A 14,155-nucleotide genomic window follows, 5' to 3' on the forward strand; every position below is an offset into this window, starting at 1 on the left:
CCTTCCAAGTCACATCAGCTCAGTACACTGACAAAAACAAGTTGTTACTGGTGTCAGACCTGCCAAGATGATGCTGCTGCAGAGGAAGGAGTGGAAAGCTGCTCTGAATGGTGCACCATCAGCAGAATTTGCAGCCACTGAGACAGGACTCTCAAGTCAAAAAAGAGACAAGGAGGAAAAAAAACCCTCAAACCAGTTCTATGGGACCAAAAGTAGGCTTAACTAGGCTAGCAGTGAATGTGATTACCACCTTGGATTCCCTCCTCCAAAGCCATCTTTGAACCTTTGACTCTGTCTCCGAAGTGGCTACTTCAACAAAAGCACTCACATCTGAACACACAGGCACATGCCTACAGGCAGACAGACTGGCCTGTCCAGATGTACAAAAATGTAGACATGTGCTCACATAAGCAGATTTCTAGGCAGAGCACCTGAACACAATAGTAAATAAAGTAAGGGGTAGCTTCCAAACCTGGCACCGAAATTTACATTTTATTTTGTTCCTAGACTAAAACTGCTCCAATGAAAGAGAAACATAGCTTCCTTTTTTCCTAGCCCCCTGGGCTTTGTCAGCCTAGCAGAGTCCTGCCTGGTCCTGGGACACCAGATGCATGAAGTCAGCAGAGTTCCTTTCAGACACCTTTCCTTCAAGTATGCAAACAGGGTGGCGCCCACATAGGTAAAGGGGTTTGCCTGGAACCCACTAAGACACTTTCAACAATGCCAAGAAATCCAGAGAAGTGTTTGCAAGACACCACCCACCATAGCAATTCCCTCAACAATGACTTAACACACTAAATAAAGACACTAGCTTGATAGGTAAGATAATTGTGTGCTATCCTCCAGCACATTCTTTTATCAGATAAACTTTGGGGAGGATGAGTTAAGGTCACTGGTTTTAGCAGAGCCAATCAACAGTATTCAGTCCTGCTCTGAAATTCCAACCCAGCCCGATACGTGAAATATCCTCTGCACACCATGCTAGTCTTTTCATTCCTGTTTTGACATCTCTGTACTCCTAATTTGGGGTCCTTTATTGTAAACTGACTACAGTAACCTTAAAAAAGGCAACAGAATCCACAGTACAGGTCTTGTTAAGGGCTCAAAGGACAAACAAAAACGTCTAAGAAGCCTAGTTTGCCGTTGGAAGTACTGATGTGTCTCTATCCCCAAGTGAATCTTCTAGGTATCTATTTTTCCTAGTCTCAGATAAGATTATTTCAATTCTCAAGCCAGCTCTCTTCCTATTCTTAAAACAGGTAAAGCACTGGCTACTTCTTAGCTCTACTGATTTTACAGATGGTCTCCCGCAACCAAGTCATATAAACTGACCAGTAGTTCAAAGCTACACAGTCCTTTATTAAGAAAACATCCCTAATTAGGGCCTGAACTAAAGTCATGAGAACCAATCTTAAGTTACTTTCAGTGGCATCCTAAGCAATTCCTGCTTTTTGTTTCCTTCCCTCTTTACATAAACCTTCAACCCTCTGAGAAATACCATCTTCATATCTATTTGCACCATGCATATCTAGGGTAAAAATCCAGGCAAATAAATAAATCGCAACCATGAGCTCTTCAGAGGAGATATCATCTCTTGCCATATCTCTTGTCTTTGCACTGCTGAATGTCCATTTCACATTGGGACTTGAGGCGTAGTCCAAACACTAAATAAAACAGGATTATTTCTTCACTTTCCATTTGCTCTTTTTATAGTGGTCCTCAAGGTGCAGGCTCCTTGCAGCCTACATCCTAACGGTTTCCTCACTGTACCGATTGAGATATTTTTCAGATATTCCTCTGGCTATTATGTACCTCTTCATCAGCTATAAGGAAGCGAAGTAATGAGGTCTACGGGGATTCAAATGAAATAGCCCCACCTGGAGGAGAGAAGGCTAAATGCTGAAAAGGCACAAGAGTTTCCTGCTGGGGAGGTGCAAAATGCAGGACCCCTCGGGCAAGTGGTGTACCTGACACTTCACACTCACGCTCCGGGAGTGAAGCACTTCAGGGGTGAGGCTGCACAGCAAGGAAACGAAGTGCAATAAATGAAGCACTGCCTCTTTCCTCTTGCTTCTCTCCTTCCTCCTCAAAAAATGTCAAAGTGAGATGGCCCATTTCTCTGAATTAATCACTGCTGAGGACTGAAAATGTCTTGTTTCATAGGCATGCACCCCCAAAATAAAGGACTTTCCTAATGCTACAAAATTAAAATCTAGAGATGCTGTGGCCATAATGTTCAGCTGACACCACTCTAGAAAGCAGAAGGAGGAAAAGGAAGTGTCTTATAATTATAAGATTTATTTTACAGCTTGTTATGTGTTTTCAGAGCAAAGCTTTCATGCTTTATGTGTTGGCAGGAAGTTTGCTAGACAGCCGTGCTCTCAAATGTAGAGTCATCAAGTCACCAGCTGGCCCTGCTAGTAGCTTTTTTAGACGGCATTAGCGTAGACCATGCCTTTCAGATGAAGAGATATCCTGGGGAGCACATAATAGAGCAACCAAACATGATCAGATCAAGGACTGTGGATGTGCTGTGAAGCTCTTCACCTCTCTATTACTGGTTCCTGTTTAGCTTGGCAACAGAAAGTCACTGCCACCTAACGGCTATTCCATGTCCATGGGGAAGTACATTTGCTTCTCACTCCAGTTCACCACAGGTTGAAGCACAAGCAAAGATAGCCACCACTAAACAGACTGTCTGTGATGTAGAACAGCCCATAGTCCCCATTCACAGTTGCCTTTTTGAAGGAATGCCATGGAGAGCTCCTGGAGATTCCTCTCTACAGATGCAGTCCACGTCCATGATGAAGAAACTATTTTAGGACATCACTTCCTACTATCCAAGGCACACAGTGTTACTGAATCATGAGGGAAGTCCAAAGACAACAGCTATTTCGTTGGTCTGAACTATCCAGAAACTATAGGTTATTTTTGAAAAACACATACACATACACCCACTCATTTGCTTTCCAGGATCCTTCAGTCAGGCAACTTCATGGTGAGACAGCTCATTTTGAAAACACCCACTCCACCATAAGAAGCAAACACAACAAACACTAGGAATAGCCTCCAAAGAACAAGAAATCATATTTTGTATAAGGATGGCACAAGGTTACACCTTCCAAATATCTGCCCAGATACTGACAACCCAATAACCAGGAGTTTGAATGAGTAGAATATCCTCATTCTGCTCTCAAAAGGAAGAAAGTTAATTAACCTCCCAAATGGCTTTTCCCTGACAAGGCAATTCTGTCGCCAACAAAGTTAATTCAAGAATGGATTCCCACTGTCTTCTGAGACACCTTGACCACAGATCCTTTTTCTCCTCGCTATCTCCTCTCCATTAAAAAAAAATACCTGTACCCACATTCACAACAGTAACAGTCTTACAGAGGAAAATGACACAAAAATTCCCTGCTCAAGATTTTCAACTGTGGCCACTTTGGCTGAAATCTGCAAGATGACCAACCCCTTGCAATCCTCTTACTACACTAACAACAATTCAGAATCCCATTGATGCCAGCCCTTAAACAAACTGCGTGTTGTGAGATACCTCCTGACTGACAGCAGGATCAACGGAAATTGATGCAGCACTATAGGAAATGTCAGCCAAGACATCCAGGTGCTACAATGGATGTCACAGAGCAGGCTGACTTGAGACTGAGGACACAAACATGGAAGGAGTCAAACACTCAAGGAGGCAAAAGAATGTTAGAGAAATGCAGCCCTCTACAGAATAAAATGCACTGTTTAGAAAGCAATAGGTAAAGAAATGGCACTGACTCAGCAGGCTGCCCTCCTTCCTCCTCTGACCCATTACAAGCTGGGGTAGAAACAGGAAGAAATGACCAAGCTTACCTGTGCAAAGATGGTCAGAAACATTTAACAAAACAGATGTGAAGAAAGCTCATATCACCCCTAATGCTCCTGACGCTAGACCTACAGACATCCAATGTCTTGGGGCTAACCATGGCTACCACTGGCCTTGACATCAGCACACTGGCATTATCACCAAATGCAAGAAAAGGGCAGACACCCCAGAAAAGGATCCTTAACTCCAAAGAAAGATCATTACCTTCATGGTCAAGCCACCAGTGGTGAGATGAAGCAACCACTGGGACGGACATAAAGCCTGACCACTTAAGCAGGTTTCTCTCTACTACAGGCAGGGGCAGGAATCAAAAAGATAAGCAGTATCAGGAAAGTGGATTCTCCTATCTCCTGGATGAGGGGAGAAGCAAATAGAAGCAAACCAACCCCAGGGACACACAGTGAATTCCCAGACACTGTTTCCTGCCTCACAGAAACTGGTGAAACACCCTCAATCTGCTGGCCATAAAAAGGTGCTGAGAACAGAGAAGCTGAGAGCAATAGCATTATAAGTTCTCCATGAGGGACGGAAAAATAGAGTAAGATTGAAGAGAATTCCTTAGAGCTAAGCAGGAACCTGGCTAAAAGCCCCTGGGAAACCCATCTCCTTCTTAATCTGCTTTGCATTTAATTGTTTCCTAAAGACTATATCCCTGTTTGGCCCCAAAAGGCTCAGGGACTGGCGCCACTACTGAGGCTTCCCATCTCTCATCTATGGTCACTGGTAATTTAGAGGCTCCAGTTTAATGGCTAACTGGAAATACATAGAGAGCAAGTTAAGCATTATTTGCACAGAGTAGCACTCACCAGTATGCTGAGTACAAGGAGGAGATGCACACAAAAAGTGTTTTTCCACTCCCAGCTGCAAGCCCATTCCAGACACATACGCAGCACAACCTCACCAGAGACAGAGACACAGCAGCTGCATCCAGACCTGCTGGCACTATCCACAGTCCCAGAGTCACCAAATCCCTGCCTCACAGAATCTCTCTTCTAGGCACAGCTCCAAAAATGAGGTTGGAAATCAGTAATCAATTCATACATAAGCTTAAAAGAAAATTCCAAACTCTCAGCATATACAGAGGAGCTTAAGATGGCCTCACTGGAAGAACAGAAAGCAAAGAGAGTACAATGAATGGCTGAGAACACCAGAAGTCTATCCAGGAGAGGCTAGTAGAAGTAACATCTGAATAAGTATCCTTCACACACACCACTTACTTGGGAGGGGCATTCACATCCTCTTGGTCCCATTCAGTGACTAATCTTTAGTAGCAACTCCAATGGGGCAACTTCTTAAAAGTTGTTCTGAGCTAGTCCGAGACCAACAAAGTCAGCTCCCAGAGTGTTAAAAGAGCTGCAAGATGTTAAAGACTTGGTTGCCATCCACTTAGAGCTGCACTGAGATAAAGAGTTTGGCATGTAATTGCCCAGGCCTAAAAAATTCTCCCATGCCAAACAGATGCTTTGCTAGCACAAGCAGTACACATATGTTGCTGAGGAACCCACAAGTGCTGTCACTGTCAGGATCAGTGGTGGTCCTCCATAACACCTGCCAACAGTAGGACATGCTGTGCCTGTGCCTACTTCCTCCTATCTCCCAGCTCATTTCCCTTATGCAGCCAAGGGCTAGTGCTGGCCATGCCAGAGTGTTCTTGTGTCATGCTGACACATTGTGCTTGCCACTGGCTCTGCCACACGCAGAGGCTGACTCAGCTTGTCTTGTTTGCCAAGCAGGGAGAGCACAGCTCTGTGCAGTGCCAGCCCTTTCTGGCTGCCTCGGGTATGAATTGACAAACCATCAAAACCTGCATGACAGAGGTTAATGAAGCCATGGAGAGACACAGCAAAAGGTCAGGAATTTGCAAGGGCTGCTGCAAACTGCTGCCAAATGACAAGCTGTCCACAGCACTGGTAACTCTGTAACTTGGGTGTCGATCAAGAAAGCTGCAAGCTGTTCTTCTGCAAACCAGGTTTCAAAGGCACATGGCAGAGGCATGGGCAGATGGAAGGTGAAGCTCCAGACTCCCAACACTTCTATCTCTAGTTTATGCCAGGGCATCAATGCCACTCACCTGGGATGGGGAGCTACAACAGAACAGCTTAGCATCTTTAGACAGAAGAGCATGAGAACAAGTGCAAGGAAGCCACTCTGCAAACTATCCCAAATACTCTAAGACCATACTGATGACACGGATTTTCTGCCGAAAGAATACTAAAGCAGGCTGGAGTCCAAAGTCACTGATTTCTACCTGGCCCACCACTGTTTCCAGCTTCAGAGTCCCTCCAGTCTGAGAGTCCCTGGAGAGCACCACCCCATGCATTACAACAGCACCAGTGGCCTAAATCCTACATGTACTAAGAAGAAAACTGAGGTTAATGACCTTACATACTATGCAGACTGGCCTAATCTGGCACAAGCCGTATTTCCCACTCCAAAGAGGCCCTGAGCTGAAATAGCAGAGATACCCTGGCCACATACACCATGTGTGCTCAACTAAAACTCTGTGTCGCTCACAGCTGAAAGTACTGTAGAGCTGTAGGCTGGAATGAAAGGTGCAGCACAAACTTGAAAGAAGCAACAGGGGTGCTTATCTTCCTTCTCACTAGAAATACTTTTTCTACTCATGTTCATTACTGATATCAAAACTCAACAGTCTGTTTTGCAATGAGATGTACATTTCTTTGCCCAATTCTTATTTTTTTGGAGACCTGCAAGCCTGATTCATCCCTACTATTTCCCCTCCAACATACTCCTTTTACTTTAATTATCTGTTCAATTGCCTGCCTTCATGTTATGGCCATTACCAAGCAATAAGCAGGATAAGAAACCACTGCCAGGCCCCTCTCAGCAGCTGACCTCCACACAACCAGTCTGGGCAGCAGAGAACAGGTGACAGAGCCCAAATGCACCTTACCCCATACACTGAGGACTTGATCTCTAATGGACATAAGCAAGCACTGGTTACATGTGGCTAGACAAGGGACCTTCTCCATTGGGCAATGCAGGTCCTGCAAGAATCTTATCTAACACGCAGTACAGTTTACTGTTAATTTGGTATAAGGCATACTGAATTATTAAGCTGACAGCTTGATAGTTTGCTTTACAGCAATGGCTTCAGCAACGCACCTGTGCCTTGCAGTTTCCAAGGAACACAGTGCTATCACCTACCTGTGATTTGAGGAAGTCATACTCCTCTGATCCGTATGGGACACTCCGAAGAGAGGTAAGGTAGTCATAGGTGATAACTGCCGTCTGCAAATGAAACCAGAGATGTTGAGCAAGCTCTGCAGTTACCAAAACAACAAAACTTCTGTTAAGGAGAATGTATATATCTTAGGCTACAAAGTTTAGGCTCCACAATGAAGTTTATGGTAACAGACTTATAAGAAATTAAATTATTTCCGTTTCAATGAACATTTATAGAAAGCAGTGCAGGGACCTCATTGACACATAGCTATTAAAAATAAGCAATGCTTAGTACTCCTATACTATCTTCTATTTCAGAAGCTCAAAGCATTTTCATAATATCTGTATAGCGCCTTGCACAGCAGACTCCCATTCTCAGTCAACCATCCAGGGCTTCCACAGTAAGGTCTGCTGCTATTAACAGAGGCCATGCAGACCCTGTTTATGCCCCATCAGTTATTCCACACTTCATCTTCACACCTCCAACCTGCCTAACCACACTGGTGCACAGTGATCCCAGTCTAGGTAGATGGCTCAGCAGGAAGCAGAGTGACTGAAGACAAGCTCACCTTTAGCACAAGCAGCAGTACTTCTAGGGATATTCAAGTGCACAAAGAACTAGAGGGCCAAAGGGTCAGATACCCAATTACAAAACAACAATTTCAGCTGGGGATCCAGCTAAAGCTTGTTAGCTAGACATAGCCACAGACAATTAAATTAGCGCCTTAATGATTTCTGAAAACGTATGGTATTTCACAATTTTATCCTTTGACTAAAGTTTCTCTTTCCATAGTCAGAACACCAGCAAGCGGAACAGAAACATACAGGTCATGTTTATTAAGTTTACTTGGAGGGAGAAAAGGGAATGAATGTACATCTAGATGAGCCTGTCCACTAACCTGCCATTTGAACTTCAAGGTCCTTGCCATAAAGAACCATTTGCATAACTCAGATCTAAAGTCAGTTTTCCTAAAATCTTCCTACTGAAGACCCCAATTCTGGGACAGGATAATAGCCCCATCATTTACCACAAGCACGCCTAGGAAGGGCATAAAGCACAACTGATGTATCATGAAAGCCAGGGAGGCAAGGGAATCAAATCTGCTTCGGGACAAAATCACCAGAACTGACAACAGGGAAACAGTCAAAAGCTCAGAGACACATCCAACAGGAGACCCAGCTGGGAATCAGTTACAAACTGACACATTTCCTCTTTATGGAGGTAAGGTTTCTCATGTTTCCTGTTTTCCAAATTGGAAACTGAGAACAGCAACTTTTTTTTTTTCTGCTTTTTCAAGCTCTCTTGTCCCTAGTGAACTCAGGAGCTGCACAGATACATGGAGACCCATTCAGAAGAAAATTTTTTCAAACAATCTTCGCAACCTCAAAGGACAACTTTGAAGTGGAGGAAGGTTCAAATCAGCCTTGCATGAAGGCTTGAGTTAGTTCTTATTTTATCTCTGGTCCACGAGGGTAATTATCACCTCCAACTTGAAAAGCAGCAGCTAACAGATTGGTCTGTATTAAAGAGGAAGAGGGAATTAATTAAGCAGTTGCTAATTACATCGTAATCTTAAACACTAAATTAGTATTATGATGATCCTGATAGGCAACTCTGACATTGCCAAATCCCTACTAGTGTCTGAGATGTATTCCAGCTACTGCACAGAATGTTCCTTCCACATACCCAAAACAACTGGGATACACTCAGAGAAAGATGGCAAACGCACAACTGCTCTGCCAGGTTTCTAATTTTACCAGAACACAGAAACTGAACCGTGACGCTGTTCATGCCACTAACTTCAGTCTCATGCAAGACTAGTGCTGTCTGTCATTCATGTTACAGTGTGAGACTGAAGCTCAGAGACATAAAAAGACATACAAGATTAACCAGTCCCTCCCCTTACAAATGTCAGAATACTTCTTTAACTGATCTGGTACCCAGTCCAGTGTTAAATATCCCAAAGACTTGGGCTTCCACTTTGGATCAGTGAATTCTCAACATCTTACACTCTTCTACCACTCCTAAAACTATCCCCAACTCTTACCAAGTCGTGACACAATGTTCCCTCTGAACTGTTGTCTACTCATACATAAGCAAGAGCCAGTTCTCTAAACTGAGACTCAAGAAGAAATTTTCTGCTAGTGCACTTCATCAAGTTTCTTAGGAAAGTCTGCAAAGGACCACTGAACCAGAACGCTTAAAATACAAGCAAGCTCAAATCTTTCTAATCAAACTCAGATGAAATCGGTCTGGAGTCCTGTAGTTCTACTTCAGGTTTCTCGACCTCCACGTATTCTTGTCTCCAGACTTTTGTTTTGTTTGCCACACCATAACTTGTCTGCTGCTGCTGAACTTAGCTCTTAAGAATTATAACCTCTTAATTACAGTTTGCTTTTGCCTGGCTATGGTCTGATGATTGAATCAAACAGCAGGTAAGAAGTCTGGGCAGGGCTACATTGAAGAACAGATGCTTTAGGTCCATGTAGAAGCCACCAATATCAAGTCCCTTGTTTGCCAGAGTTTCAGCTTTAATTTACAAAAAGAACAAGCCCAAGAAGCTGAGCTTCTTAGAAATGAACATATCTAATTTCTCTACTGCCTTAACCAGCCCACAGCTAAGGGATGAGACCAGTTCGGACTGCCAGTGTTCAGACAAAAGATGACCTCTGCCTTTCCAACAAGGAGAAGACCCCAAGATGAGAAGACAGAGGTCACCTATGCATCAGGACTAAAGAATCTCTCAGAAGCAACCTAACCATATACAGTCCTACATATAAGAGGGAACACAGAATTCAAAAAGATACAGAAAATGCTTGTTTGAAAAGTATACAGACACACAGAAGACTGACCATTGGTTGCTTGGTTTTGGAGGTCACTGCTTGCAGCTACAGGTGCAGAACACTCTAATGCATTTAAGAGCAAGGCCAGTGAAGTGCTTTACAGCCCATGATTTGTGACTTCCCTGAATGCAGAGGACATGAAAGTCAAGCACAGTGTCTTTAGATTTGCCAGTATCTAAAGCAAAGAGAATCTCCTTTCCCCTACTCCGTATTCATCAAGAAACTCATCTCTCACCATCACTCAAAACACAGACCAACCGCACAGCTTCATCACTGCACACTTTCACTTATTTTTGCCAGAACATAGCCACAAAATCACTGGCTTGAAGAAAGACTGAGAAACACTGGTCAAGCAGACAGAACTCAAGGGTTGATTGGAGAGCCCAAATAGCCTGAATAGCAGATTCCCCTCCAGCCATAATAAGCTGTGGGGAGGAATAGCAGATTCCTCTCACCATAAGAAGTGTTCCCTCAGTTTCCTGTGCTGTAAAAGGGACAGAGTTGTTCCCTGCCACCAGGCAGCACTGCCTTATGGTCAGGGACAGAGCATGAAGCTTAGCACTTATGAGGTAAGAAGGAAAGATTACAGTTTATATTTCTGCCCTCACCCTTTCAAAATAAACACTCATTTTTCACAATAGTTCATGGTGCAGCTTCCACATATAAATGGCACAGCCAACCCATAGAGCTTGTTTCTTATTGCATCTGCCCTCAGGAGCCAATTCCTTGCAAAACTCATTAATGAAGTCCTTAAAAGTCATAGAATATGCAGACAGACAGCTGCTTACCACTGGGGGTCTGTAAATGATGGAGATCGTGGCCTGAAGTGACAGATGTATAATGCAAGTGAGGTACAGGGAGACTGATACTCCCTCCAGAGTCTCTGGTCTCCTTGTTCCTGGCTGCTCATGGATTCATCGGTCAATATCCTCAAGGAGAAGGCAGCAACCTGTTTAGCTGGCAGTCTCCATTCTCAGGTTTTCTGGAGCAGTGATCAACACAAGGGTGAAACAGCGGCGATGCTAGGCAGATTTAGCATTTATTTTACGAATCTGGAAACCAATCCAATCTCAGAAGTATATCATCTCCCATCCTCACTTTACTCTTGCTTTGAGAATGATCCTCAAAACACCTGCCCTCCTCTCCCCAGATCTCATAGTAAGGGTCACTGGGCAACAACTACCATGGCACATCAATACAACAACCACCATGATCCTTAAAACAAAACATTCCAATGTTAAAAATGCATATGCAGACAAGATGGTTTGAACGAGGTCACTGTTAAAGGCAGCAGGACACTGTACCTGGGTGATGAAGACGCGGGCCCAAAGTGAGCCCTTGCTCTGAAGGTCCCACCTTATCTGGGGAAACACAGTTCTCTACAGCTCAGGACCTCTGCTTTTTTCTTTCCAAAACATGCAAACAACAGTTTTATTCCTTATATGCTTTCACCTCTTTTCTCCCCACTGCGTTAACAATTTGCAGAGCTCCCTATTGACCTTCTGACTCCTGGAGACAGCTGCCAACTGGGAATGCAGGAAATCTCATGTTCTTGTGAACTCAAATTCCCTTACACACCTAGGAATCTTCCTGCACATTACTAAGGTGAAACTTACTGTGGCAATGGCTCGGCCCACACGAACAACTCCAAAATCATTGGGATCCAGGTACTTGTTTCCATACAGATAGATGCCAGAAGCAGCTGCTGCCAATGAGGCAAGTTTCAAGGCCCTTTGTGCCATGACTGATGAACCCTGCTGAGACACAAAACAGTAACTGTAACATCTGAGAAGGATGTAGTGAACTGATGCCTACAGCCCCAAGGGACCTAACAATCCAAGTTTTAATTGCTCCTTTGCTAATGATGCATTGCTAGCACTGCCCCCAGCCAAGAGCTCAAGCAATCATGGAGCAACCAAATTTAAGCTGTTCTGCTCAGACTCCATTGCTATTCCTGCTTTGGACCACAAACACAGAAGTAACTCACTGCTAGACCTTGTGCACCTGCAATAAAACATTTGTTCATGGTCCCAAAGGCTTCACAAGGAGGAACAGGTAGCTAGAGAGAAGGGAACACAAGATCCCCAAAAGTCACTTCTGATCACTGCAACAGGCCACCTCTTCAATGCAGATGTTTTGAAGATATCACAGCGTAGGCAGATTGCAAGGGGATAATACCGGATATAAAAAATCAGGGTTTAAAAGGAGCTCTTGCAACATCAAGAGCACCCAAAACCTGTTGGAAATTCTGCCGGACTAGTTATGAAAGTGCCTCACTACTGATGAGTGGTGGAGGGAGCAGCAATGCATCCCTGGAGCTTGCGTGCGATTCCAGCAGCCAGTGGCAGACAGCTGCATGCAACGCAGGGGATGAGGGACCGGATCAGAGTGACCAAGTGAGATTTTTCTCATTATCACCATCCCATTCAAGTGCCAGGCAGGGACTGCACTGTCAGAATGGACACCTGCAGGAATAAACAGCCTAATCCTGGATCTGTCACAGGCCCAGCACAGGTCTGGGATAGGACGTTTCTCATTCACTTTTTCTCTGGAAGGCAAGGGTGGGGAACAAACACATTTCCCACAATAGGCACTCTGGAGCACTGCTTCACTGCTTACAGGATATAAAGTAGCGTAAGTATGTAGTTCATTACATGTGATACATGTATTATGGTTCATTATGTCACTTGAGAGGATTCAGACCTGAAAAAATAATTCCTTTTCTTTTCTTTGGCTGGTGTTGGATAGAAAATATGATTGGCCATTCTTTCTGCTTATACCATCTATCAAGTGGCATGGTTCACCTACTCTGTAAGGGCACCCTTGACAGAGTGTGGGCTTTTACCCCATCACAAGTCCACTAATCCTCCCACTCTTAGACTAGATGGAGAAACTTTCCTACTTCTCACTGTGAACCTTTAGTGGGGTCAGACTGGCTCATGCCTTTTCTCTCAGAAGTCTTGTGACCAAAAAACACATGCAGTGATACAGGTCAAGCTTTTAAAAAACAGTTCACAAGAACACAATTGGCAAAATAGACTAGTATAACATAGGAGACCCTGTGAATGAATCTTAGCTAAACATTATTATTTCTTTTTCTTTCCCTAAAAGCCCTAGATAACTTTGAGGCAGAAAAGCTGAGACATACTCTGTCAGCACCTGAAAGAAGAGGTAGTCAGCTGATCAGGACTCCTTCAAACCTATGATTAAACTCAAGAGAAAATAAACCTGGACCCTTGACTACAGCCAAATTAACACACACTTCCTAAAAAAAAGCTGCCCTCCTCCCCTTGCCCCACTGAAATTCTAGAAATTCCAGCGCTTCTTCCTGGAAGACTGATCTCTTTTGTACAGAAATCTCTTGTATCCTCTGTCACCTTCAAAAAACATTCTCTGCAACATGTTTTAATTAAACCATTTCTGCTCCTTGTACGCTTTTGTAAAATTTCATTTATTGGAAAGTGAAAGGTGCAAACAGTGACTTTTTTTTAACACAGAAAATACACCTCCCTTTATTTTTCCTTCACTTTATTATCGAAAGAACATTCGCTTGAAAGCAGCATGCAAATCCATCTGTTCTTGCGTCTTATTACTACCTGAAGCTATAATCTGCAGTTTGTGACATCACGTCTATTGCCATACCCGCCAGCTGTACGTCACAAACAGAAGATGGGAACTTTAGGTAGCAAATAAACAGGCAGAGCAGCTGAGCTCTTCAGTAGTAAAGTTCCTGTTTTCATGCTCAATGCGTTGTACCAATAAAAAGGGAAGAATTAAAACCCCTCCAATATAAGGTGCAGAAATGGAATTGTTAGAAATCAATTGTCTTTCCAAGTTTTGCATAAGGTGTCGAGCAGCCTTTTCCATGTAAATGAGCCATTCCAACACCCCTAGGGGTATCTTAAAAACCCTGTCATCTGTGAAATATGCCTCAGGATGTCACTGCCTCTAGTTATTAAGCCCTGCATTGATGGATCACCTTCAGCTCGGCTTTCGCCTAGGTGAGCCAGCTGGCTCCGACTTTCACACGACTTGACACACGAAGGGTTCCCTCTCTTCACAGCGGCTCCTCTCCGCCTCTCCGGCTCCCAGGGCTCGAGGGAGCGGGGACGGACGGGCGGTTACCTCTTCTCTCCCGGAGCCCGGGAGGTGACTCCCTCGGGGCCCATCGCTTCACCTGCCCAGGCCTGTGCCGGGGCGCGGCAGCGCTGCCCGGGAGATCGCGCTGCCCCGAGGCCCGGGGAGCGGCAGGGA

At 44.2% G+C, this 14,155-nt stretch overlaps 1 protein-coding gene across 3 annotated transcripts in view; it reads right to left on the reverse strand.

Moving 5' to 3' along the window:
* The window catches only part of ADCK1 (aarF domain containing kinase 1), an 81,456-nt gene extending 67,600 nt beyond the window's left edge, over positions 1-13,856 (reverse strand). For 2 of the 3 annotated variants that reach the window (XM_026849675.1, XM_026849674.1), the window contains exons 1-3: positions 13,498-13,855; positions 11,518-11,655; positions 7,040-7,123 (exon numbers count right to left, since the gene is read on the reverse strand). In XM_026849675.1, the coding sequence (XP_026705476.1) occupies positions 7,040-7,123; positions 11,518-11,643 (210 nt within the window). In that variant the 5' untranslated portion in view covers positions 11,644-11,655; positions 13,498-13,855. Of the gene's footprint in view, positions 1-7,039; positions 7,124-11,517; positions 11,656-13,497 lie in introns of all 3 variants that reach the window. The other variant, XM_026849676.1, reaches the window with a different exon arrangement.
* Between the last annotated feature and the right edge of the window lie 299 nt (positions 13,857-14,155).

Source organism: Athene cunicularia (assembly GCF_003259725.1).
Source record: "Athene cunicularia isolate RWA chromosome 5 unlocalized genomic scaffold, athCun1 chr5_part1, whole genome shotgun sequence".
NCBI classification, from domain to species: Eukaryota; Metazoa; Chordata; class Aves; order Strigiformes; family Strigidae; genus Athene; species Athene cunicularia.